At 47.6% G+C, this 22,136-nt stretch overlaps 1 protein-coding gene across 1 annotated transcript in view; it reads left to right on the top strand.

Moving 5' to 3' along the window:
• LOC138250306 (uncharacterized) overlaps nucleotides 1-18,960 on the top strand; it is a 153,822-nt gene extending 134,862 nt beyond the window's left edge. Inside the window, exon 3 of the mRNA XM_069205058.1 lies at nucleotides 17,899-18,960. Coding sequence (XP_069061159.1) covers nucleotides 17,899-18,659 — 761 coding nt within the window. The 3' untranslated portion in view covers nucleotides 18,660-18,960. The remainder of the gene's footprint in view (nucleotides 1-17,898) is intronic.
• The last annotated feature ends 3,176 nt before the right edge of the window (nucleotides 18,961-22,136 follow it).

Here is a 22,136-nt window from a genome sequence, read left to right as displayed (position 1 = left end):
GGAATCAAGCTAGCTTGGCTGAAGAAGGGGGATATCCTGAAACCGATCCCAGGATGCTTGTTTCCGGTCCAGGGAGGACCTGGCCTGGCAGTTCGGGCTGGACTGTTCCCATGAGGAACAGGGTCAAGACTGATTTGCATATGACTGGGTCTGAACTGGGGTGGCATGGTGAGCAAAAGAACGATGGATTAAACCCAGATCTGTGACTGGGGGTGAGTGTTTGCATTGTCAGCACTCCGTCCATCATCCTTTTGTGTTAATAATGTTGCCCTAAGTGGGAAGGGTATGCCTAGACGTGGGTCCCTTGCTCACTGTGCCACTGGAATCAAGCTAGCCTGGCTGAAGAAGGGTGATACCCTGAAACCGGTCCCAGGATGCTTGTTTCCGGTCCAGGGAGGACCTGGCCTGGCAGTTCGGGCTGGACTGTTCCCATGAGGAACAGGGTCAAGACTGATTTGCATTTGGCTGGGTCCGAACTGGGGTGGCATGGTGAGCAAAAGAACGATGGACTGGGGGAGAGTGTTTGCAATGTCAGCACTCCGTCCATCATCCTTTTGTGTTACTAATGTTGCCCTAAGTGGGAAGGGTATGCCCAGACGTGGGTCCCTTGCTCACTGTGCCACTGGAATCAAGCTAGCCTAGCTGAAGAAGGGTGATACCCTGAAACCGGTCCCAGGATGCTTGTTTCTGGTCCAGGGAGGACCTGGCCTGGCAGTTCGGGCTGGACTGTTCCCATGAGGAACAGGGTCAAGACTGATTTGCATATGGCTGCGACGATGGATTAAACCCAGATCTGTGACTTGGGGTGAGTGTTTGCATTGTCAGCACTCCGTCCATCATCCTTTTGTGTTACTAATGTTGCCCTAAGTGGGAAGGGTATGCCCAGACGTGGGTCCCTTGCTCACTGTGCCACTGGAATCAAGCTAGCCTGGCTGAAGAAGGGTGATACCCTGAAACCGGTCCCAGGATGCTTGTTTCTGGTCCAGGGAGGACCTGGCCTGGCAGTTCGGGCTGGACTGTTCCCATGATGAACAGGGTCAAGACTGATTTGCATATGTCTGCGTCCGAACTGGGGTGGCATGGTGAGCAAAAGAACGATGGATTAAACCCAGATCTGTGACTGGGGGTGAGTGTTTGCATTGTCAGCACTCCGTCCATCATCCTTTTGTGTTACTAATGTTGCCTTAAGTGGGAAGGGTATGCCCAGACGTGGGTCCCTTGCTCACTGTGCCACTGGAATCAAGCTAGCCTGGCTGAAGAAGGGTGATACCCTGAAACCGGTCCCAGGATGCTTGTTTCTGGTCCAGGGAGGACCTGGCCTGGCAGTTCGGGCTGGACTGTTCCCATAAGGAACAGGGTCAAGACTGATTTGCATATGGCTGCGTCCGAACTGGGGTGGCATGGTGAGCAAAAGAACGATGGATTAAACCCAGATCTGTGACTGGGGGTGAGTGTTTGCATTGTCAGCACTCCGTCCATCATCCTTTTGTGTTACTAATGTTGCCCTAAGTGGGAGGGTATGCCCAGACGTGGGTCCCTTGCTCACTGTGCCACTGGAATCAAGCTAGCATGGCTGAAGAAGGGTGATACCCTGAAACCGGTCCCAGGATGCTTGTTTCTGGTCCAGGGAGGACCTGGCCTGGCAGTTCGGGCTGGACTGTTCCCATGAGGAACAGGGTCAAGACTGATTTGCATATGGCTGCGTCCGAACTGGGGTGGCATGGTGAGCAAAAGAACGATGGATTAAACCCAGATCTGTGACTTGGGGTGAGTGTTTGCATTGTCAGCACTCCGTCCATCATCTTTTTGTGTTACTAATGTTGCCCTAAGTGGGAAGGGTATGCCCAGACGTGGGTCCCTTGCTCACTGTGCCACTGGAATCAAGCTAGCCTAGCTGAAGAAGGGTGATACCCTGAAACCGGTCCCAGGATGCTTGTTTCTGGTCCAGGGAGGACCTGGCCTGGCAGTTCGGGCTGGACTGTTCCCATGAGGAACAGGGTCAAGACTGATTTGCATATGTCTGCGTCCGAACTGGGGTGGCATGGTGAGCAAAAGAATGATGAATTAAACCCAGATCTGTGACTGGGGGTGAGTGTTTGCATTGTCAGCACTCCGTCCATCATCCTTTTGTGTTACTAATGTTTCCCCCACAACTAACAGCATGGGAGTAGCAAGTCTTGGCAATCCTGCATCCTGAGGGCCTGGCCAGAGTAGGAGGAGGACTGGACTCTGGTAAGTAAATTCTCTACTACTATCACCCCCCTACCTGCATTCCATCATATACCCCACCCTCATCCTCACTCTAATCACTCCACCACTTCCCACACACCCCACCATCACATCTCATTCATCCCAATGCCAAGCCCTGCATGATCTACCAATGCATGGACACCACTCACAGCGCTGCATGGGCACTCATCACTAAAGCATGCACACTATAGAGAACTAATCATCCCACCATACACCAACATACACAAGTGAAAGCTGCCAGGGCAAGCTACGGATGCACAATATGTCAGACACAGAAACCATAACACATCATTTACATCCCAACAGGTACCCCAGCCAATGTCAGCGGAGAGGAGGTGTCAGAAATATCAAGTCCCCCAACAGAAGAGGCCCACAGTGATGACAGCAACTCTGGTCTTCAGGATCTGGATGACCTACGTGGCCCATCAGAGACTTCTGGACAGCCGGCTACCCAGGCCCAGTCACACACCACCACAGAGCCTCCCCCATCAGGAAACATCACCACAGCACCTACCCAGCGTACCCACACCTCTGTCCCCAGGACACGTCAATCTGAAGTGTTTCCACCTCTACAGGGACCCCAGGCCACACCTCAGACCCAAGACAATTAGGGCCCTGGGTCCAGTGGCAGTGGGCACACGGTTCAGGGGACAGAGGCACAGGCCAACAGGGAAACTGGGAGGACTGCTGTGTGCCAGGGGGAGGACAGGCCCAGGGAACGACTCTCCAGGAGGCACTTGCAGAGATCCTGGGAGCCTATCAACATTCCCAGGACACAATGGGCCAGATCCTGGACAATGTGCAGGAGAACAGGTGGCTGCAGGAGGGACAGTATCAGGGGATCAGGGACGACTTGAAGGCCATCAACAACATCCTGATCTCCATAGCAGGGGTGCTGGCAGACATGCCAATATAATGAGGGAGGCAGTCACACAACAGCGGGCCCCTGCCACTAGCCAGATATCTGAACAGCCTTCCACCTCTGCTACCGCTAGTGGCCAGGAGGCCCCGCCACAGGACTCACAGGCTACCAGCACTCCTCCTCTTGCAGAAGTAGAACCACACCCCAAACGTTCCCTGTGATCCAGACAGAAGCCAGAGACACTTGCCAATACACCCACCAGGAAATGAGACTCTCCTGATTGTTACCCTTGTGTCCCACTCAGTCACCCTGTCCACCTTGAACTGCCATTGCACCCCTTCCTATGTCCCCTTGGACAATGCACCTGTGCTACAAACAGACTGGAACAATACCCTGGACTTTCCTCCATCATCACCCCATCCCATTGCACTTGTCCCTCTATATTTTAACACTTAAATAAACACCCTTGGGAAAAAAGAGGTTTGGAGTATGTCATGTTTATCAATTTTGTATTCATTGAAACAGGCCCAAACATTGCAAATCAACTGTACAGAAAATGGGCATAGGTTAATGACCTGTAGCTGGTGGCAGTGATCACACCAGGAGTATATGTGAGGTCACCAACATCTGCAAAATGAATTGCCAGAGGGAACAGTAAGTGGGCATAGAGGTGGGAAATATGCCAGTGCCAAATGTCATTGAAATGTGAAGTAACACTGTTCTACCTGTGTGTCATTGGAAGTATTTTCTGGTCACAGATGTTCTGTTGTCCTCATCCTTATCCTCTGCCTCCTCACCCTCACTGTCCACAGGGTCCACTGCTGGCACACGGTCATCTCCAGCGTCCTCCTCCTGCAGGAATAGGACATGGCGTCTGAGGGCCAGGTTATGCAACATGCAGCATGCCACCACTATCTGGCAGACCTTCTTCGGTGAGTAGCACGGGGATCCACCTGTCAGATGGAGGCACCGGAACCTGGCCTTTATGAGGCCATAGGTCTTTTCAATTATCCTTCTGGTATGCCCATGGGCCTCATTATAACATTCTTCTGCCCTTGCCCTGGCATTCCTCACAGAGGTAGCAGCTACAATAGGTTGGGGTAACCTGAAATATTGAGGGACAACATTTAGCCACACACTATCCTATATGTCCCACACCATACCCATACACCAACATATACTGGGTGGGAACCAGGGCTCACCTCTTAGGCACACCCTGTGCCTCTGTAGTTGGCCCATCACATTTAGGATGCTGCTATTCCTCAGGAGAAAGGCATCATGCACCGACCCAGGATACTTAGCATTGACGTGGGAGATGTACTGGTCCGCTAAGCACACTGTACATTCATAGAGTGGAAACTCTTCCGATTTCTGAACACCTGTTCATTCTGGCAGAGGGGGGGGGGACAAATGTAGTATGTGTTCCATCAATCCCCCAAATTATGTTGGGGATATGTGCCATTGCATAGAACTCAGCCTTCACTGTGGCCAAATCTTCAACCTGAGGGAAAACAATGTAGCTGCACATGTGTTTAATCAGAGCTGACAACTCTCTTGTCAGCACTATTGAGAACATTGGCTGTGACATTCCTGCTGTCAAGCCCACTGTCCCTTGGAAAGAACCAGTTGCCAGGAAATAGAGCACTGATAGAAATTGCACAAAAGGGGGGATCCCCGAGGGGTGACAGATAACAGATATCAGGTCAGGCTCCAATTAGGCACACAGCTCTGTTATTGTGGCCCTGTCAAGTCTATAGGTGAGGATAATGTGCCTGTCCTCCTATGTTGCCACGTCCACCAGGGGTCTGTACACCAGGGTATGTCTCCATCTCCTATTCATCCACAGCGGTAGGAATCTAAAGGACAAAAGAGTGAGGAGCCGGACACAAATTGAACAATGGAGCTACAACTGAATTTTGGATCCTGTTGACTTGTAATGGGTCAGTGTGATTTGTCCAATATGTCCTAATATCACCAGTGATCCAGCAATTTTCCAGGGCCTGCTCCCCCCCTGAAATGGCACCCGTCTTTCCTGTGTGGAGGGACAGGTGGAAATGAGGTAATTCCGCTGACGTTGTGCGCTGTTGCAGGAGGCGGTCAGGAATTGCTGTGCAACTCCTCATTGGTTATAATTGGGCTGGATGGGCGCTTGAGCAGCCACAAGGGGGGTGAGTACACTGCCCATCATTATCAACTTACGCACGGTAGGGTGGTATCCGTGTGGGGGATGTGTGTCAGTGGGTGCCCTTAGGCCAGGCCTGACATTGCAGAGTAGGTCCCCTGGTGGCAAGAGTCCTGAAGGGATAATCCTGCTACTTATCTCGTAGGCATCCACTACTGGTCAACGCTGCGTGGGTCCCAGGTGTGCTGGATTTGGCGGTGTGTACACCTCCCCATGCCTTGGCTGCTAACTATTTCTCCTGTAGTTCTATGGCATATTGCGTAGGCCTGTTCCTTGTGTGTGAGGGTGCTGTGTATGCCAACGGTGGTGTTGGTGCAGCCATTGACCAAGTCTATCCTTTGTCTCTTCCCCCCTTTTTGTTTTGTCATCCTGTCCTTATGTGCATTAGCATCATCTGGCGGAGGAGCAGAGGCACTGGCGACAGAGGGAGCTGCTTCCCACAGGATCCAGGAGGCAGAGTCCACCGATGGTGAGGGCACCAGTGGGATGGAGGGAGAGGGGAGCCCCATGGCAGAGACTGGAGGGGACAGTTCTGACACAGATACCTCCTCCGATGAAAGCTCCCTGGTGGTGGGGGACATTTCTGTGTCCACCCCAGCTACAGGTACATCCGCCATCCCCCATACCAGCACCGCCCTCCCAGCAGCCCCTCACCGAGTTTCCCGTGCCTGTTCACCCAGGAGGGTGGGTATCTCCTTCGCCCCAGGCACCTCCTCAGATCCATCTCTGTAGGGCAGTTAACCATTGTGAATGCCATCCAGGGGCTGGCAGCCCAGATGCAACAATCTAATGCATTCCTGGAGGGCATTCACACTGGATTGGCGGGCCAACAGAGATCGATTCAGGCTCTGGCCTCCTCTCTGATGGCAGCCATTGTCTCTGTTTCTACCCTCCCGCCTCCAACTTCCACTGCCCAATCCCATTCTCCTCAACCCAACCCATCCCAAGCACACAGCCAGACGAGCTTGCACACAAGACATCCAAGAGTGTCACAGCAAACACAAGCACCACACTTCATCCCACAGGCACTCACACAAACACCATCCAGTTGGAGACACACCAACATCCACTATTTCCACTGTCTCCCCACTCCTCCTCCACCACCTCCCACCCAGTTCCATCCACACTCACACCTGCATGCACTACATCATCTTCCATTACCAGCATCACCACACCAAGCAGAAGACAGACCTCACTGGCAGACACCTCCCCAACAGCCATACACATGACCCCTGTGTCCTCTCCCACTGTGTCTGTCCCCCCCGTAAAGTACACAAACACAAGCACTCAGACACCCAACAGTCATCCACCTCACAACAGCAAACAGCCCATGCACCTGCACCCAAAAGCAGCAGACAGATACCTCCAACAACCACCCATCATCCTCCACTCCCTTTCCTTCTCCCCCTTCCCACCCCAATGCCCCTAAAAAACTGTTCCTATCCACCATTGACCTCTTCCCTACTCCTCCCCCGTCCTGCACTTATAGGCAGGGTAAGAAGAACCCAGCCAAGCACCTCAGCCATACAGTTCACGGGCCCGGTAGTCACCACACCCACTCGTGTTGGAAAATGATCCAGGCCACATGTCCTGAAGGTGAAGGAGCCTGCACCAGGCAGCCTCAAGGCAAAGGAGCCTGCCTCAGCTGCCAGGAAGACCAAGGAGCCTGCACCAGCAGGCAAGAAGGGAAAGGAGCCTGCCCCCGCTACCAGCAAGACCAAGGAGCCTGCACCAGCAGGCAAGAAGGGAAAGAAGCCTGCCCCAGCTACCAGGAAGACCAAGGAGCCTGCACCAGCAGGCAGGAAGGGAAAGGAGCCTGCCCCAGCAGCCAGGAAGACCAAGGAGCCTGCACTAGAAGGCAGGAACACCAAGGGGCTTGGGGCAGAAACTGTGATGGAGGCCCCACCACCACCATGGTTTTGCAGCCCTTCGAGGTTGCAGGGGATGGGCATGAACCTCCCCCATCAGCAGCACCACCACCACTGTGCAGCCATCGAGGTTGCAGGGGATGAGCAGGAGCTACCCCCCACCAGCAGCACCACCACCACTGTGCAGCCGTCTGAGGTTGCAGGGGATGGGCAGGAGCCTCCCCCCACCAGCAGCACCACCACCATTGTGCAGCAGTCCGAGGTTGCAGGGGATGGGCAGGAGCTTCCCCCTACCAGCAGCACCACCACTGTGCAGCCGTCACCGCCGGCGGACGGTATGTAATCCTGCCTCCATGGGCTGCTATGCGGTCTGCCTCCTCCAAAGCCAGTGGGTATGATACCCACCTGAGAGACTGTGACCTTGCACTCCCCAGGATCAAGCACAGGGCATGTTGCCCCCTCCAGAAGCAGTGGGTAAGACACGCATCTGAGAGACTGTGGCCCATCACTCCCCAGGAGCAAGCACAGGGCATGTTGCCCCCTCCAGAACCAGTGGGTAAGACACCCACATGCCTATCACTCCCCAGGATGGATCAAGCACAGGGCATGTTGACCCCTTCAGAACCATTGGGTAAGACACCCAAATGCCCATCACTCCCCAGGACAAAAAGCACAGGGAATGTTGCCCCCTCCAGAACCAGTGGGGAAGACACCCACCTGAGTGACTGTGGCCTTGCACTCCCCAGGGTCAAGCACAGGGCATGTTTCCCCCTCCTGAACCAGTGGGGAAGACACCCACCTGAGAGACTGTGGCCTTGCACTCCCCAGGATCAAGCACAGGTCATGCTGCCCCCTCCAGAACCAGTGGTCCTGTAACATCTCCCGGCTGAGGTGCACCCCCATTCCCGTGAGGTGCCTGCCTATTTACCAACTGATGCCCCTGCAGTGTTCTCTCCATGTTGAAGCAGGTGACATGTGTGGCCATGGACTTTGGCCTGTGGTCATGTGGCCTATGAACATTGTGGACTGGGCTGTTTCCCTTTTTCTGTACATATGTATATATCTATTATGTTGCCTAACTTATTTTTCATACTGTGTTGATATTACATTCACTTTTGTGAAATCATTTTGTCCTTGCATTATTCTGCAGAGTTACTGGGTAAAATTGTTTTTATAATGCATCTGGTTGTGTGTATGGTGTGCGTGTCTGCGGTGTGTATGATGCGTGTGTGTGTCACTCTCATTTTCCTTCCACCCTCCCTTGTGTGCTAGGCAGCTGTACTCACCTTCATCGTCTTCGCCCGCGTTGGTGTTCGTGGTGGAGCAGAACGTAGAAGATCATCGGGAAGACATGCAGTTCTGGTTCCATGGCGGCGTAGTTCTTTTCACTGTGTCTCCAATGGTGAGTCCTTTCCCTTCTGAGCTCAGTATCCGCCAGGCTTTTGATGTCATTGGTACCGCCCCGGAAAAGGTGATGGTTTGCAGGGTCATTATATGGTGGGCAGAACATTGACTTCCACCTGACTGTAGGCGGCTACCGCCGTGGTGGCGGTTGTTTCCGCCCTGGCGGTCCGTGTGGTGCATTGGCTGTCTTTCGGAGATCTTTCTGCCATGGTTATAATTTGCCAGTAATTACCGCCAGACTGTTGGCGGTATTACTGCCACTTTATCACCGACCACCAGGGTCATAATGATGGCCTATATGTTTTAATCTTTTCCTAATGAATAAGAGAAAAAAAAGTTTAAACAAATGCAGTCCTGAGTGCCTTAGAACTGTACTCATGTGTTTGTTTGGGCACCAGAAAAAGTTTGAAAACGTTTTCTCCAGAGCTTCAGCAGGACCTGCTACAAAAAGTATCCAACCAGCAGTTTCACAGAGTCTGGTTGTATTTCTGCTTTGTCCCACGGAAAAGTCCCAGCATCTATGAAAATGACTAAGTCCCCTTCTGCCTCAGTACTTAGAAAATTATCAGCAAACAGTTTCCAAAACTCTAAAGCTCCAGCCAGACCACCCTGTTGCAGGTATCTGGCCTTTAGTTCCACGACAGAAGCTACATTTTCAATAGCACCCATTTGAGGATTAGTTTTGTTCTCAAAAAGTGACAAACTACCCCTTTGCATTAGAATTCATTAGAAATCTCATACAGTTTCTTTAAAAAAGTAAGAAAATCCCTTTCTGGAGTGAGACTTAGAAAATCTTTTGACTTTTTAACTTTCACAGGGACCAATCAATCCACTTGGTATACTTGTCCCATCTTCATCATTGTTAGACCTGTCAGCCTCAGGGTGGTGATCCCCCAAGTTTTTGCCTGCCTCCCTTCACTTTTCTGACACTGTTTTTGCTGGTTTTAGGACTCTGCACACTTTACCACTGCTGACCAGTGCTAAAGTGCATATGCTCTCTCCCTTAAACATGGTAACATTGGTTCATTTCCAATTGGCATATTTGATTTACTTGTAAGTCCCTAGAAAAGTGCATTACATGAGCCCAGGGCCTGTTAATTGAATGCTACTAGTAGGCCTGAAGCAGTGGTTTTGCCACCCACATAAGTAGCCCCTTAACCATGTCTCAGACCTGCTGTTGCAAGGCCTGTGTGTGCAGTTTCACTACCGAATCGACTTGGCATTTTAAGGTACTTGCCAAGCCTTAAACTCCCCTTTTTCTATATATGTCACCCCTTAGGTAGGCCCTAGATAACCCATAGGGCAGGGGGCTATGTAGGTAAAAGGCAGGACATGTACATGTGTGTTATTTTATGTCCTGGTAGGGGAAAACTCCTAACTTCATTTTCCACCACTGTGAGGCCTATTCCTTTCATAGGATAGCATTAGGAATACCCTTGAATACTGTTTAAGTGGTAGATTCTGATCAGAAAGGGGTAACCAGGTCATATTTAGTATGGCCAGAATGGTAATAGAAAATCCTGCTTACTAGTGAGGTTGGAGTTTATATTCTTATTTTAGAAATGCTACTTTTTAGAAAGTGAGCATTTCCCTGCACTTAAAATCCATCTGTGCCTTACAGCCTGTCTCCAATCAACGTCTTGGCTGGGCTGGTTGAAAGCTTCCTTGTGCATTTCACCCAGACAACCACAAACACAGGACACTCAGTCACACCTGCACTCATCTGCATACTGAATGGGTCTTCCTGGGCTGGAAGGGTGGAGGGCCCAACACTTACAGTTCATAACCTAATGGCCTCCCTCACATAATGGACGGACAAACCCCCTCCTGTGACCCTGGCAGACAGACCTGCACTGAAGGGGAACTTGTGCACTTAAAAACCACTCTTTGAAGTCTCCCCCACTTCAAAGGCATTTTTGGGTATATAAACTGGGTCTCTGCACCAATTAACTCAGACACTTCTGGACCTGAAGCTGCAACCTGTCAAGAGGAACTGCCTGGCTGCCCAAAGTACTCATCTGGACTGCTTTGCTGAGAAGGACTGCTGCACTGCTGTTGCCCTGCTGACCTCTGACTTTGCTGAGAAGTGCTCTTGAAGGCCTTGGTTTGAGTTTGCCTCCTGTTTTCTGAAGTCTCAGGGCCAAAAAGACTTCATCTCTTCAGGAAACTCCTTGTGCACTGAAAATCGATGTACAGCCTGCCAGAAACGACGCACAGCCTGCATTGCGACCGAGAAATCGAAACACAGCCGAACCGGAACGACGCACCTCGACTTCCCGAGTGGAAATTCGATGCAGCGCTTGCCTTGCGACAGAGAATTAGATGCACAGTCCTACCAGATTGATGCACAGCCAAACCGGAATGATGCAGCTGATTCCCCGGGCAAAAAATCGACGCAGCGCCTGCCGTGCAACATAACATTTGACGCATCGCCCTACCAGATCGACGCGATTCCTGTCACTTCTTCCAGCACACCCAGGATTTCCCCGTATCATCCCTTGGCGTCAAAAAGATCCCCGCATCACAGTGAGGAACAAAGACTGAGCACCAAAAAATGACGCAAACCCTTTGCAGCGTGGAACGAAACAACACATTGTCTGTGCCGCGTCGGAAAATCCGACGCACACCATATTTTTCTTTGCATCTCCTCCTCTGTGGTTTACACATGTGTTATTATTTAAATAAACCAGGTACTTTGTGTAATCAAGAGACAACTGTTGATTTCTAAGATTTAAGACACTTTTTAAACCTGCAATAGTGATATTTGAACTTGAGCTTATTGAACCTTCATCATCTTGACCTTATTTTATTCAGATAAATATTGACTATTTTTCCAAACCTGTGTGGTGTTTTCACTGTGTTACTGTATGATTTGTTTGCACAAATACTTTACACATTGTCTTCTAAGTTAAGCCTGACTGCTCAGTGCCAAACGAGCAGAGGGTGGGCACAGGTTAATTTGGATTGTGTGTGAATTACCCTGATTAGGATTGTGGTCCCTACTTGGAGAAGGGTGTCTACCTCTGCCAACTAGAGACCCCAGTTCAAACAATCATGGTCATCCTGAAATTGCCCCTTCGTTCCGGTCTAATGTGTCCATTGACTTATATTAAACACTTTATTTTTCTTGGCTGTTACATTAAAAAATTCTTAACCTGTTTTCCCCCACCAGATATTTATTGTTTTGGTGTTCATTTGCTTATTATATTTTTCTATATTTTTAGATTTTTTATTGTATTTTGAATTTGACATTTTAGCTTCTTTTGGTACTTCTAACTGCTTTATATATTTTCCTTATGTTCAGCCTGTCTGCTCAGTTTCATAGCTAATAGTGTTTGAGCTCAGGTTTAATTATTTAAACCTTTGACTGGGCCTAACTGGTTAGTAGGTTTATTATTTGTGCTGAACAATCATCCACCCCAACTAATTATTGTCTTTCTTACATGGATGTATTGTTGCAATATAAAAGAGATTGCCTTTAAACAAATGTCATTGAACTTCAACATACATTGTAATGTATCAGACCCATGCTCATAGAGACACCAGGATTTGTACCTTTTGGTCTATATTTATCATGATCTGATGCAGTGCAATGCAGCAAGCCAACTTTCTGTGCTGTATCAAATGGTCAGGACAGAAATGTGTCATATTTATCAAGATATGGTGCATTCTTGCTCTCTCCCTCCATTGGCACACAGAGTACTGCCTATCGACATTCTCAGGCACCCCTGCGCCATGGTGCAGCTGCCAGGATTGTTTTTGTGCCACCCTTCCACACATAAACAATCCTTAGAGGTGTTTTCCTCTTTCTAAGTGTGCTGCAGAATGTGAGAAAACAACCAAGAGAAATAAAGATACTTCTCCGCATTGCACCTCTATTGGGAAGGTGTGTGATTTTGATGCATTCCCAGGTTTATCAGTCTTCGTAAATATGAGAATGTGCCAAAAAGCATGGCTGGATATGCAAGTTACATACTACGACTAGGCACTGACAGGGCATATGAATGAGTGCAGAGGAGAATGAGACAGATGAGGTATTTTATATTATTAGAATAAAATGTAGGTAACATTTTGGGATCTTGCATCCAACATGAAGCCAAAGAATTTTGTTTTTGAATCTATGGTTGGAGAGTCACGTAACACTGTAAGTGCAGGCATCAAGTTTTGAACAAAAATTTGGCATGACACTCTGGTAGTGCATTATCTTAATTTAAAGGTGAATGTCATTAAGGGCCAGATGTACGACCTTTTGTTTTGTAACTCGCAATTTACGATCCGTTTGGTAATTGCAAATTGCGAGTCGCAAAACAAAAAGTACAAAAGTGTTAAGTACACTGTTTGCGATTCCCAAATGGGTCGAAATGGCCTCCCTCCTCAATATACATGAGGTAGGTCGCAAATTGGGACCCCATTGGGAATGGCGGCACTCACAGGGATGGCGGCCTGCTAAGGAAAGCAGACCACCATGTCTGTGACTACTTTTTTAATAAAGTTTTTTTTTTTTTTTAAATGCAGCCCGTTTTCCTTAAGGGAAAACAGGATGCATATCAAAAAGAAAATAAAAAGTTTTCTTTTGATCTTTTTTCAGAGTAGGCAGTGCTCCGTGTGACCACTGCCTGCTCTGAAAAAATATTTTCGCTACCATTCACAAAGTGGAAGGCGTCCCTTGGGGACCCTTTCCTGTTTGCGAATGGGCTAACACCAATTTGAAACTGGTGTTAACTGCGATTGTTTTGCGACCGCGTTCACGGTCACAAAACAATTATACATACCATTCAGATTCAGTATTAGGAAGGAACACCCTGAACACCCCACTTCCTAATACTGAATCGTAAAACTCAAATTACGATTCGGTAACATGTTACCAAATTCGCAATGTGAGTTTTGAACATCCCAAAAAGAGCTTTTCTAGTCATAAAAGGGCTCAGTCTGCGAATCGGCCCATTTGTGACTAGGAAAATGCTTTGTATGTGTGGCCATAAAGTAGTTCTGAACAGTAATACCCATGTAATCACATTTGACATCAGCAAATGATGAAGAGAGGCATACCATTTGAAGTTTTTTCTATTAACCCTTATGTATGGATTTGTGGTTTTAATGAGTCATGTATTCTACCGTCTGGATTGTTAAAGGCAGATTTGAATAGGCAGGCAAGCCTTTCCTTTGCGTGGGATGCAAATGAGATTGTTAACAATCTTCAAGATGGCGGCATTGCAGCTGAGCTGCATCCTCTCTAGACATGCTTTCTTGATCATAGGTGCTAATATGGGGTCTAGTTGGGGGACTTTGAGTGAGACAGTAGTTTTCCAGAGAGGTAAAACATTTAAGGCCACATGTACGTACCTTTTTCACAGAATCGGGCTGTTTGCGACCAAAAGAAAGCATTTTCCTATGTACAAAACCCTATTTAGTGATTCGGTAACCTATTACCGAATCACAAAATGGGTTAGCAATTCTGTATTAGGAGGGGGCGTTTTAAAGTTGTCCCTATGTGCGAATGCTTTTCGACCGTAATGCGGTCGCAAAACACGCAGTTTTTAACACCAATTTCAATTTGGTGCTAACACATTTGAAAACAGGAAAGGGTCCCTAAGGGATCCTTTCCACTTTGTGAACGCATTTTTTAAGAGCAGGCAGCGGTCCCACGGACCTAATCTTAAAAAATGAAACTGAAACGTTTCATTTCTTTCTTTTTCAACGCATCCCATTTTCCTTTAAAGAAAACAGACTGCGTTTATAAAAAAAAGATTGCTTTATTTAAAAACAGTCACAGATCTTGGTCTGACCCAGCAGTCCATCATCCCTGTGATTTTTGCGATTGCCAGTGGGTCACAAATTGCAACCTGCCTCATTAATATTAATGAGGTAGGTCTATTTGCAACCCAATTGGATTCTAAAAAGAAACTTATGTACATTTGGAATTGCAATTTCTTAATTGAGATTCGCATAGAATTGTAATTAGTAAATTGCAATTCCTACGTACATGTGGCTCAAAGAGACAAGTTGTAGATTTTATAATTAAGGGAATAATCATGGATATAAAGTTATTTAATAACAAATGTACTTTGTCAGCAAAGAACTTTGGAAAACACAAACGGTTCAGTTGAATAAAGGATAGATGTAGTGGAGATGCATTTAAAGTGGATCTTACTGCTATATAACATTAAAAGAGGGAGACAGAGATGTTTAAAGTGGCAGGGCCATACATTTCAAACAACGATCTGTGGGGTTTATCAAACATGGCCTGTTGCACCAGGAACATGCACGGGTTTGGAGGAAGAATTAGGGGCCATATTTATACTTTTTGATGCAAAATTGCGCTAACGCAGTTTTGCGTAAAAAAAAATTGCGCCGTCTAACGCCATTTGGATGCGCCATGCGGGCGTCAAATTTATACTTTGACGTACGGCGGCGCAACCACCAGGTGGGAGTCATTATTTCGTGACGCAGACAGCGTCGGTCTGTCGTAAAGGAAACCAACGTAAATGCGACGCACATCACTGTGGGTCGATTTACGACAGCGCAATCGTGAAAACGCCATTTTTTTTAATGCTATTGCGTCACATTTTTGCGCGAAAACTGCCCTTTCAGGAGAGGAGACCCAAAATGGATCCTAGATGCCCCAACAGACCCCAGGAGGATGAGAGCAGACCAGGAACCAGCCAGGAGGAAGCATACAGGAACCAGGACATTTAAAAAAAAAAAAGAAAGTGTCGCTTCAGTGCAGAGGAGCAGGAAATCCTGGTGAAAGAGGTGACGGAACACCAGCACCAACTTTTCATCACCTCTAAATTGCCACTCAGTAGGAGAGAGGCCATCTGGAAACAAATTGTGGGCAAGATTAACAGTGTGGCTGAAGAACGCCGGACAGTCACCGAGTGTAAGAAACACTGGCATGACTGCAAACGTAGGACCAAACAGAAAATGGCCAGGAACAGGAAGGCAGCAATGCAGACTGGAGGGGGGAGTCCAGCACAACAGGAGGCCCTGGACCACCTGGAGGAGATGGTCGCAGCCGTCATCCCGGAGGAGATCGTCACAGGGATTCAAGGACTGGACAGCGCAGACTACCACGACACTACGCACATGCAGGGTAAGTCGCATGGGGAATCATAATACAATAATGGGGACTGTAAGCAGAGGGGGGATACCTACTACACAATGCATATAAGTCAGCACATATATGAAGTGGCATGGGGAAAGGGGCACGGCAGGGGGGCATGCCCAGTACTGACCGAAGCTGGGGCACGACAAAATACAGCAACAACAACAGTCCCACGGGGACATCCTGTAATTACAACAAGAGAGCCAAGGGAAAGCAGTGACAGGTGGGAAGGACACTACCTCAAATCCACATACAGGCACTTGTATTGCAAAATCTATTCCCCATCAACTAGGTCCCTACCTGTAATGCAGTAGCAAATACAACAACTGTAACTTAACTGCAACCACAGTTGACAATAACACCTCTCATCTCTGTGCAGCTATAGTACCAAATGGCAGGAACCCCACCCTGGAACATACATACCTAAATTAGGGGGTGAGGATGACATCTGCAATTACTCCTAGAAATAAGACAAAGGTACCAGTACACTCAAATGCCGAATGTCCATAACTGACACATACATAAGCCTAAGTAAACAGCAATAGGAGCCACACAGCACTAACGATACACACATGCTGCATACGTCAGGGTCCCTGACGTGCCTGGCTAACAAGGCTACATCACTAATGTCATACTGCTCAGACAACAACATTGAGGAGGGGACACAGGCAACTGGTCACTGAAACACACCTGCAAAGTCGGACAAACAAATAGGACATTCATACGATAAACAGGCAAATCCAATTAAATACACATCACCCAACATCATCTCAAAACATCAAGAATGTTTACATCCATACCACATCCTAACATTGACATGCATAGGTAATGCCACGTGACATGTACAGATCATGCAATGTGAATAAAAAGTGTATGGGGTAGGGCCTGAGAGGCAAGTGTGCTGCCAGGGCAGTCACAACACCCACAGTCAGTCAAAGTGTAGTGTTGTAAGTGTAACGTATACTTTGCGCATTAGCTTCAGGCTTTAGGCCTTTGTGCATCTTACCCTGATTGTACTCATACTCATTTGCTCACATCTAAGTGCCTCAGAGCAATTTGCACTAAATGATTCTCATTGCCCTTCCTATCAGTTAATGTAGCAATAGTCAGTCCTAGGGTGTTTTTAATTAGTCAAATCACACTGTTTTGCCTACTTCTGCACTGGAGTTTGCCAGAACATATTCACTCTGTGCCCCAGTCAAGGATACCGTCTGGTACGTTGCTGATAGATGTGGTAGGGGTTAAGGTTTGGCATTCCTGCGTAGGGAAACTTTGTCATCACCATGACATATGTCTTTTACATTCACTTCCTTGTCCCAAGACACGCATGGGGGAGTTTCCAAACAGAAAATCACAACTAGATGCTGCCTGCCTTGCTGCTGATGCACAACCAGATCCCAGCCCATTCCTCTGATATGAGGGATGATGTCTCCCCTGTGATTCTGACAGGCAACCTCCAAACTTAACATGCTGTGCTATACATAGAACATGCAGAGGGAGAGTAGAAACTGTTAGGCACCATGAAAGCTGTGTACTAATGTATTACTCTCCTGCGGACTATTTCAATTCTAACAGTGTGTATTGTTTGTGTAATTGGGGCTCACACCTAAATTCCTACAAGTCAGTTGTACAATGAAACTTCATATCAAACTAATACTGTCTTCGTCATTTGTGTATGGGAACATACCGGAAAAGATAGAAATGTGTAGGACCTGAGTGACCACCACTTCCCTGAGAAGTTCCAAAGATGTCATGCGCTCGGATGTGTAAACATTCCTTTGATGTGGGAGACCAGAGGCACTGCTAGTTAGTCTTAGCTAAATTGAATATCTGGGTGACAGAGATATTTACAAGTGGGTCAAACTTAGTCCCCCACACCATTAGCTATCCTGCTGCCTAGAAAGCCAAGAATCACATGTTGGATAATGAGAGCCCACCCTCCATAACAATAGTGAAACACTGAGTGAGGAGTGAGGAGTAGGAGAAAAAAACGCCTATTCCTAAATAATTACAAAGCAACAGCTGGAGGTGATCAGGCAGACATGTCTGATAGCTCCATATCAAACATGTGACACACAGGTGGGCCATAGGCCTACAACAATGCCCTATGACGGACAGCAGATACCTAGACAAACACAGAGTACAATGTTAAGGCATCCAAAGGCTTGTATCTTACTGCAAAATTGTCACAACACAGACACACTAATTGTACCCTGTTTCATTGCAGAAGAACACGGATCTCCTGCTGATCTGCCTGTCCATGAGTTCCCTGATGACATGGATGACGAGACCATCAACCTCCCACAAGAGACCATTGACATGGTCCTTGAAAGCCTCCAAACCCCACCTTCAGTCACAAGGAGGAGCACAGAAGAAGCAGCCACCACAGTAGAACCACCCGCCACCCAAATTGTAAGACCTGCCAGCTCCAACACAGCTGAGGACTCTGACGACACTGGCACCAGCTTCGAAAGAACTGTCATTGGGGTCCAGCGGGAGCTGGCAAAGGAGGTGCGGGTGGGGATGCAAAATATGGCAGCCAGCCTTGAGGGGGTGCGTTCGTGCATGTTATCAACTGCTGATCAGGCAGCTGCAATGCAAGCCAGAACTTTGCTCTTGGAGGACATTTCAAAAACACTGAAGGAAATTGGCACAGCTGTCATCCAGTTGACACAACAACTCCAACTGCAAGCCACTCAACGTGTGCACGAATGCAACATAGAACCCCTCAGGGCCGACCTGGCTGCCTACCATCGGGATGTGGCTGCCATTCTGAAAAACCAGCAGGCCCTCCTTGCTGCAGTACTGCCCTTCCTTACTCAACAGGGATCAGCCCCCGGGATGTCTGCCTCCATGTCTTCTAACACTGAGGTGTGTGTTGCCCCTTCACAACCAACAACAACAAGGACACACCAGGCAACACACACATCAGAAGAAGAAGACATGGAACAGATATCATTCACACGCAAGAGTACCCGGAAGCCCTAGTCCCTGCACCATGCCCTACTCTGACCAAGGTCCTACGTTTTGACATGTGCCAGTCTCACTACAACTAACCTCAATGACTGTTCGGCAATCCACTGTATGACTTGTCCACCTTGCCAGTGAATGTTTCTCTCCTACCATTTGGCATTTCATGTTCCTCTGCACTGTCTGTGACATCACCCCAGCATGTCAGGAGCATCATCCACACCCCTTCTGTAGGATCACCATGTAATAATGCACCAGAAAGGAGTCAGCAAACATGGTGAATGGACATTTTGCTCTACACCACCTATAAATAAATATCACTTGCACACCTATTGTGTCTCTGTGTCATTTCAAAATTCAACTGTGCAGTAGATAACTCCAAAGTGGCTGTGTGGCAACCATGTCGATTCTCTATACTACTGTCCTGATTTCATGTATACTGAAACATCTGTGCAGTGGCCAGGATTGCATCATAGCTTTACTATACTGGGGAAAATAACTGATGAAGGGACTAAGCACACACAATCATGCTGTGTTGGACAGAATGATGCACCATCTATAGCCATTCTACACAACTAATGGTGGCTGAGAAATGTAGGCACCATGCAATACTAAAATTTGAAATTATGCTGTAGAATGAAAGGAATGATAAACAAATTACACAGCATCAATCACCCTTACGGCGGATACTTCCATGAAGGAAATTAATGCTGAATCAGTACACACATGATGTAGGTCAGCAATGACAGCAACAAGACAAGAGTGTGAACAAATCATCATCTATAAAGCTCTCCCTGAACTTCACAATGCTGTCCGGCCTATCTATTTACCTACAATAACAAGTCTGGAAGCACTCTTTGTGAAGTAGGATACATACCAACCCCAAACCTTGATGATCAATGCACACTACCAATGGTGGCTCTCCAACATGGGGATACTTACCAAGTTAGCACACAGGTAGCTGGCATGTTAAACCTCATAAGCCTGGGGATAGCGAGCATGGAACACAAATGTCATACTTAAACTTTCTGCTACACTGATGTCAAGGCCATGAAAAGGTAGCACCTAACGCATCAGGTAAAGGGTTAACAAAATTTGTATTTAAAAGTGGTAATAAAAGAGGCAACTAAGGGAAAGGTGAACCTACACTAATCTAACCTGACTACTACTAACCCACAACTGTCCCTAACTAACCTAAGCTAAACTTACTCTACACATGTAACAAAACGATCTAAACATCAACCCCCCACCCACCATTAAGAGACAAGACACATGCAGGACAACACTTACTAACCTACACACATACTATACTATCCTAAACAAACATATATTTTTTTGTATTTTTTTTTTCTTTATTTTTTTATTAAACAGGAATCCCAACATTGCCCCCCACCCACCCACCCACACAAAAATATTAGATAGAAAGAATAATGACCCCCCACCCTCTTACCTAACACTAACTAAGCTAATTTCCTATACTTATCCTATAACTAACCCCCCAAACTCAAATAACAGTATGAAAAAGGAAAGAGGTGAGAGGGGAGGGGTAAAAGTTCAGGAGGGCAAAATGACTAAAGATTTGCCCTCCGAAGTGAGCGCCGGATGGAGCGCACCTTCTTCTTCACCTCAGCCATGTCCTCCGTCAGGTTGTCCACCTTGCGAATTAACCTGTCCAATTTTGTAGACAATGCCTGGAAGGCTGCAGGGTCAATAGGAGGGTCAGTGCTGGTCTGCGTGCCGGTGGAGGTGGATGTTGGTGCTGGAGTGGAGTGGCCACGGGACAGCCCTGCTCCCAACACGCGGCTGGGTCCAGGTCTTGATGAAGATGCCTGGTCCGTCGCTGGGTCCCCTTGGGCAGACCTGGTGGTTGTAGTGGTGGTGGTTGTAGGTGGCACCGTTGGGGGAGCCTGTGGTGTGGCATACCACGCCCCAGAGGCCCGATCCGAATTATATCTGCGGGCCATCCTCCGATACCCACACTGCACCTGCAGGATGTGCCTGTACCTCATTGCACGGCGCTCAAAATTGTTGCGCTCTGCGGCACTCAGGTTTGCAGCTGTGAAGAGAAAAGGGAAATATTGAGCATTGAATTTACAGTGGGTTGAATACCACAATGGGTCATTTGTCCATTACTAGAAATGTATTGTTTGCAGCAATTGTTACAACATAGTTCACGGAAAGGCTCAGAGGAAGTACATGTGAATCATGCATACCTAAGGTCATATCACACATAGCATATCCATGTCTCTACATGATGGATGACATCACCCTAAACTACTCATCCAAATCATACCTAAGGCATTTGACATTATGGCACCAGCTCTTCCGCATACTGACTTCAGTACATATGTCATTCTATGTGATAACACTCACACTCCTCACTCAATGGCATTTGGAATTAGTTGTGTGCTAAGATTGAACCCCTGGCCCAGAATCATATGTCCACACTAGGGGTCAGATGTAGGAATTTAGAAAAATCAACTAGCAATTTGCAAAGCAAAACGGTGTCTTTGACACCGTCTGCGAGTCGCTGTGGGGTCCCTAAAACCCACCTCATGAACATCAATGATGTGGGTTCCAAGTTGCCCCACCTTAGCAACATGGGCACTCACGGGGATGGAGGCCTGCTGGGACCAGCAGAACTCCATAGACGTGACTGCTTTTAAATTAAGCAAGTTATTTTTCCCCAAGTGTATGGCCGTTTACCGGAAAGGAAAATGAGCTGCAATTAGTTTTAAATCACAACAATTCAACTTGGAAATTTTCACTGTAATTATTGGTCCCTTAGACCACTGGCTGTTTTGCGCAGGATTATTTTAGTCCACTCACAAAGGTGAAGCTTTACAATGAGGACCCCTTCCAGTCAGCAAGTTGGTTACCATCCACTTCAAGTGGATGATAACAGCTACTCACTTTGCAACCACGTACTCGGTTGCAAATGGGATTGCCTACCACTGTGATTTGCAAGTAGGTCTGGTAAAACCCTTTAATATTTCAATTTTGAAAAGCATTTTGCTAATATGTACATGACCACCAAATACATTTTGGAATAGGAAACAGACGTTTGCAAATCCCACACATATATTTATGCCATTTGCAACATGTAGACATTTTTCTCACTCTGGCCCAAGGTACTAACTCAAGTCACAAAAGGTGTTAAGGACGTGTAACATACTGGTTGCTACAGTCCTAGGTACCCTGTTTCACAGTAAGATCCCAGTCTTTGTGGGTGGTGTGGGAAGAACAACCAACAATCCCATGTTCAATGCACACCCAGGAGTGTACAGAAAGTTCAACAAGTATGTGCCTTCACACACAACACCTATGAAGGGCTAGCAACACGTTGTAGTCAGCCCAACCTTGTCACATCCCAGGTCCACACATGTCAAACTGGTATGACTTAGCCCAACATAACATACTATTAGTGAGGCATGTTTAACAACACACACAGAGGAGGTAGTACACCCATTCACATGATTCAACTGAACACCTAGG

Source organism: Pleurodeles waltl, chromosome 8 (genome assembly GCF_031143425.1).
Source record: "Pleurodeles waltl isolate 20211129_DDA chromosome 8, aPleWal1.hap1.20221129, whole genome shotgun sequence".
NCBI classification, from domain to species: domain Eukaryota; kingdom Metazoa; phylum Chordata; class Amphibia; order Caudata; family Salamandridae; genus Pleurodeles; species Pleurodeles waltl.
This window is presented reverse-complemented; position numbering and strand designations above follow the sequence as displayed.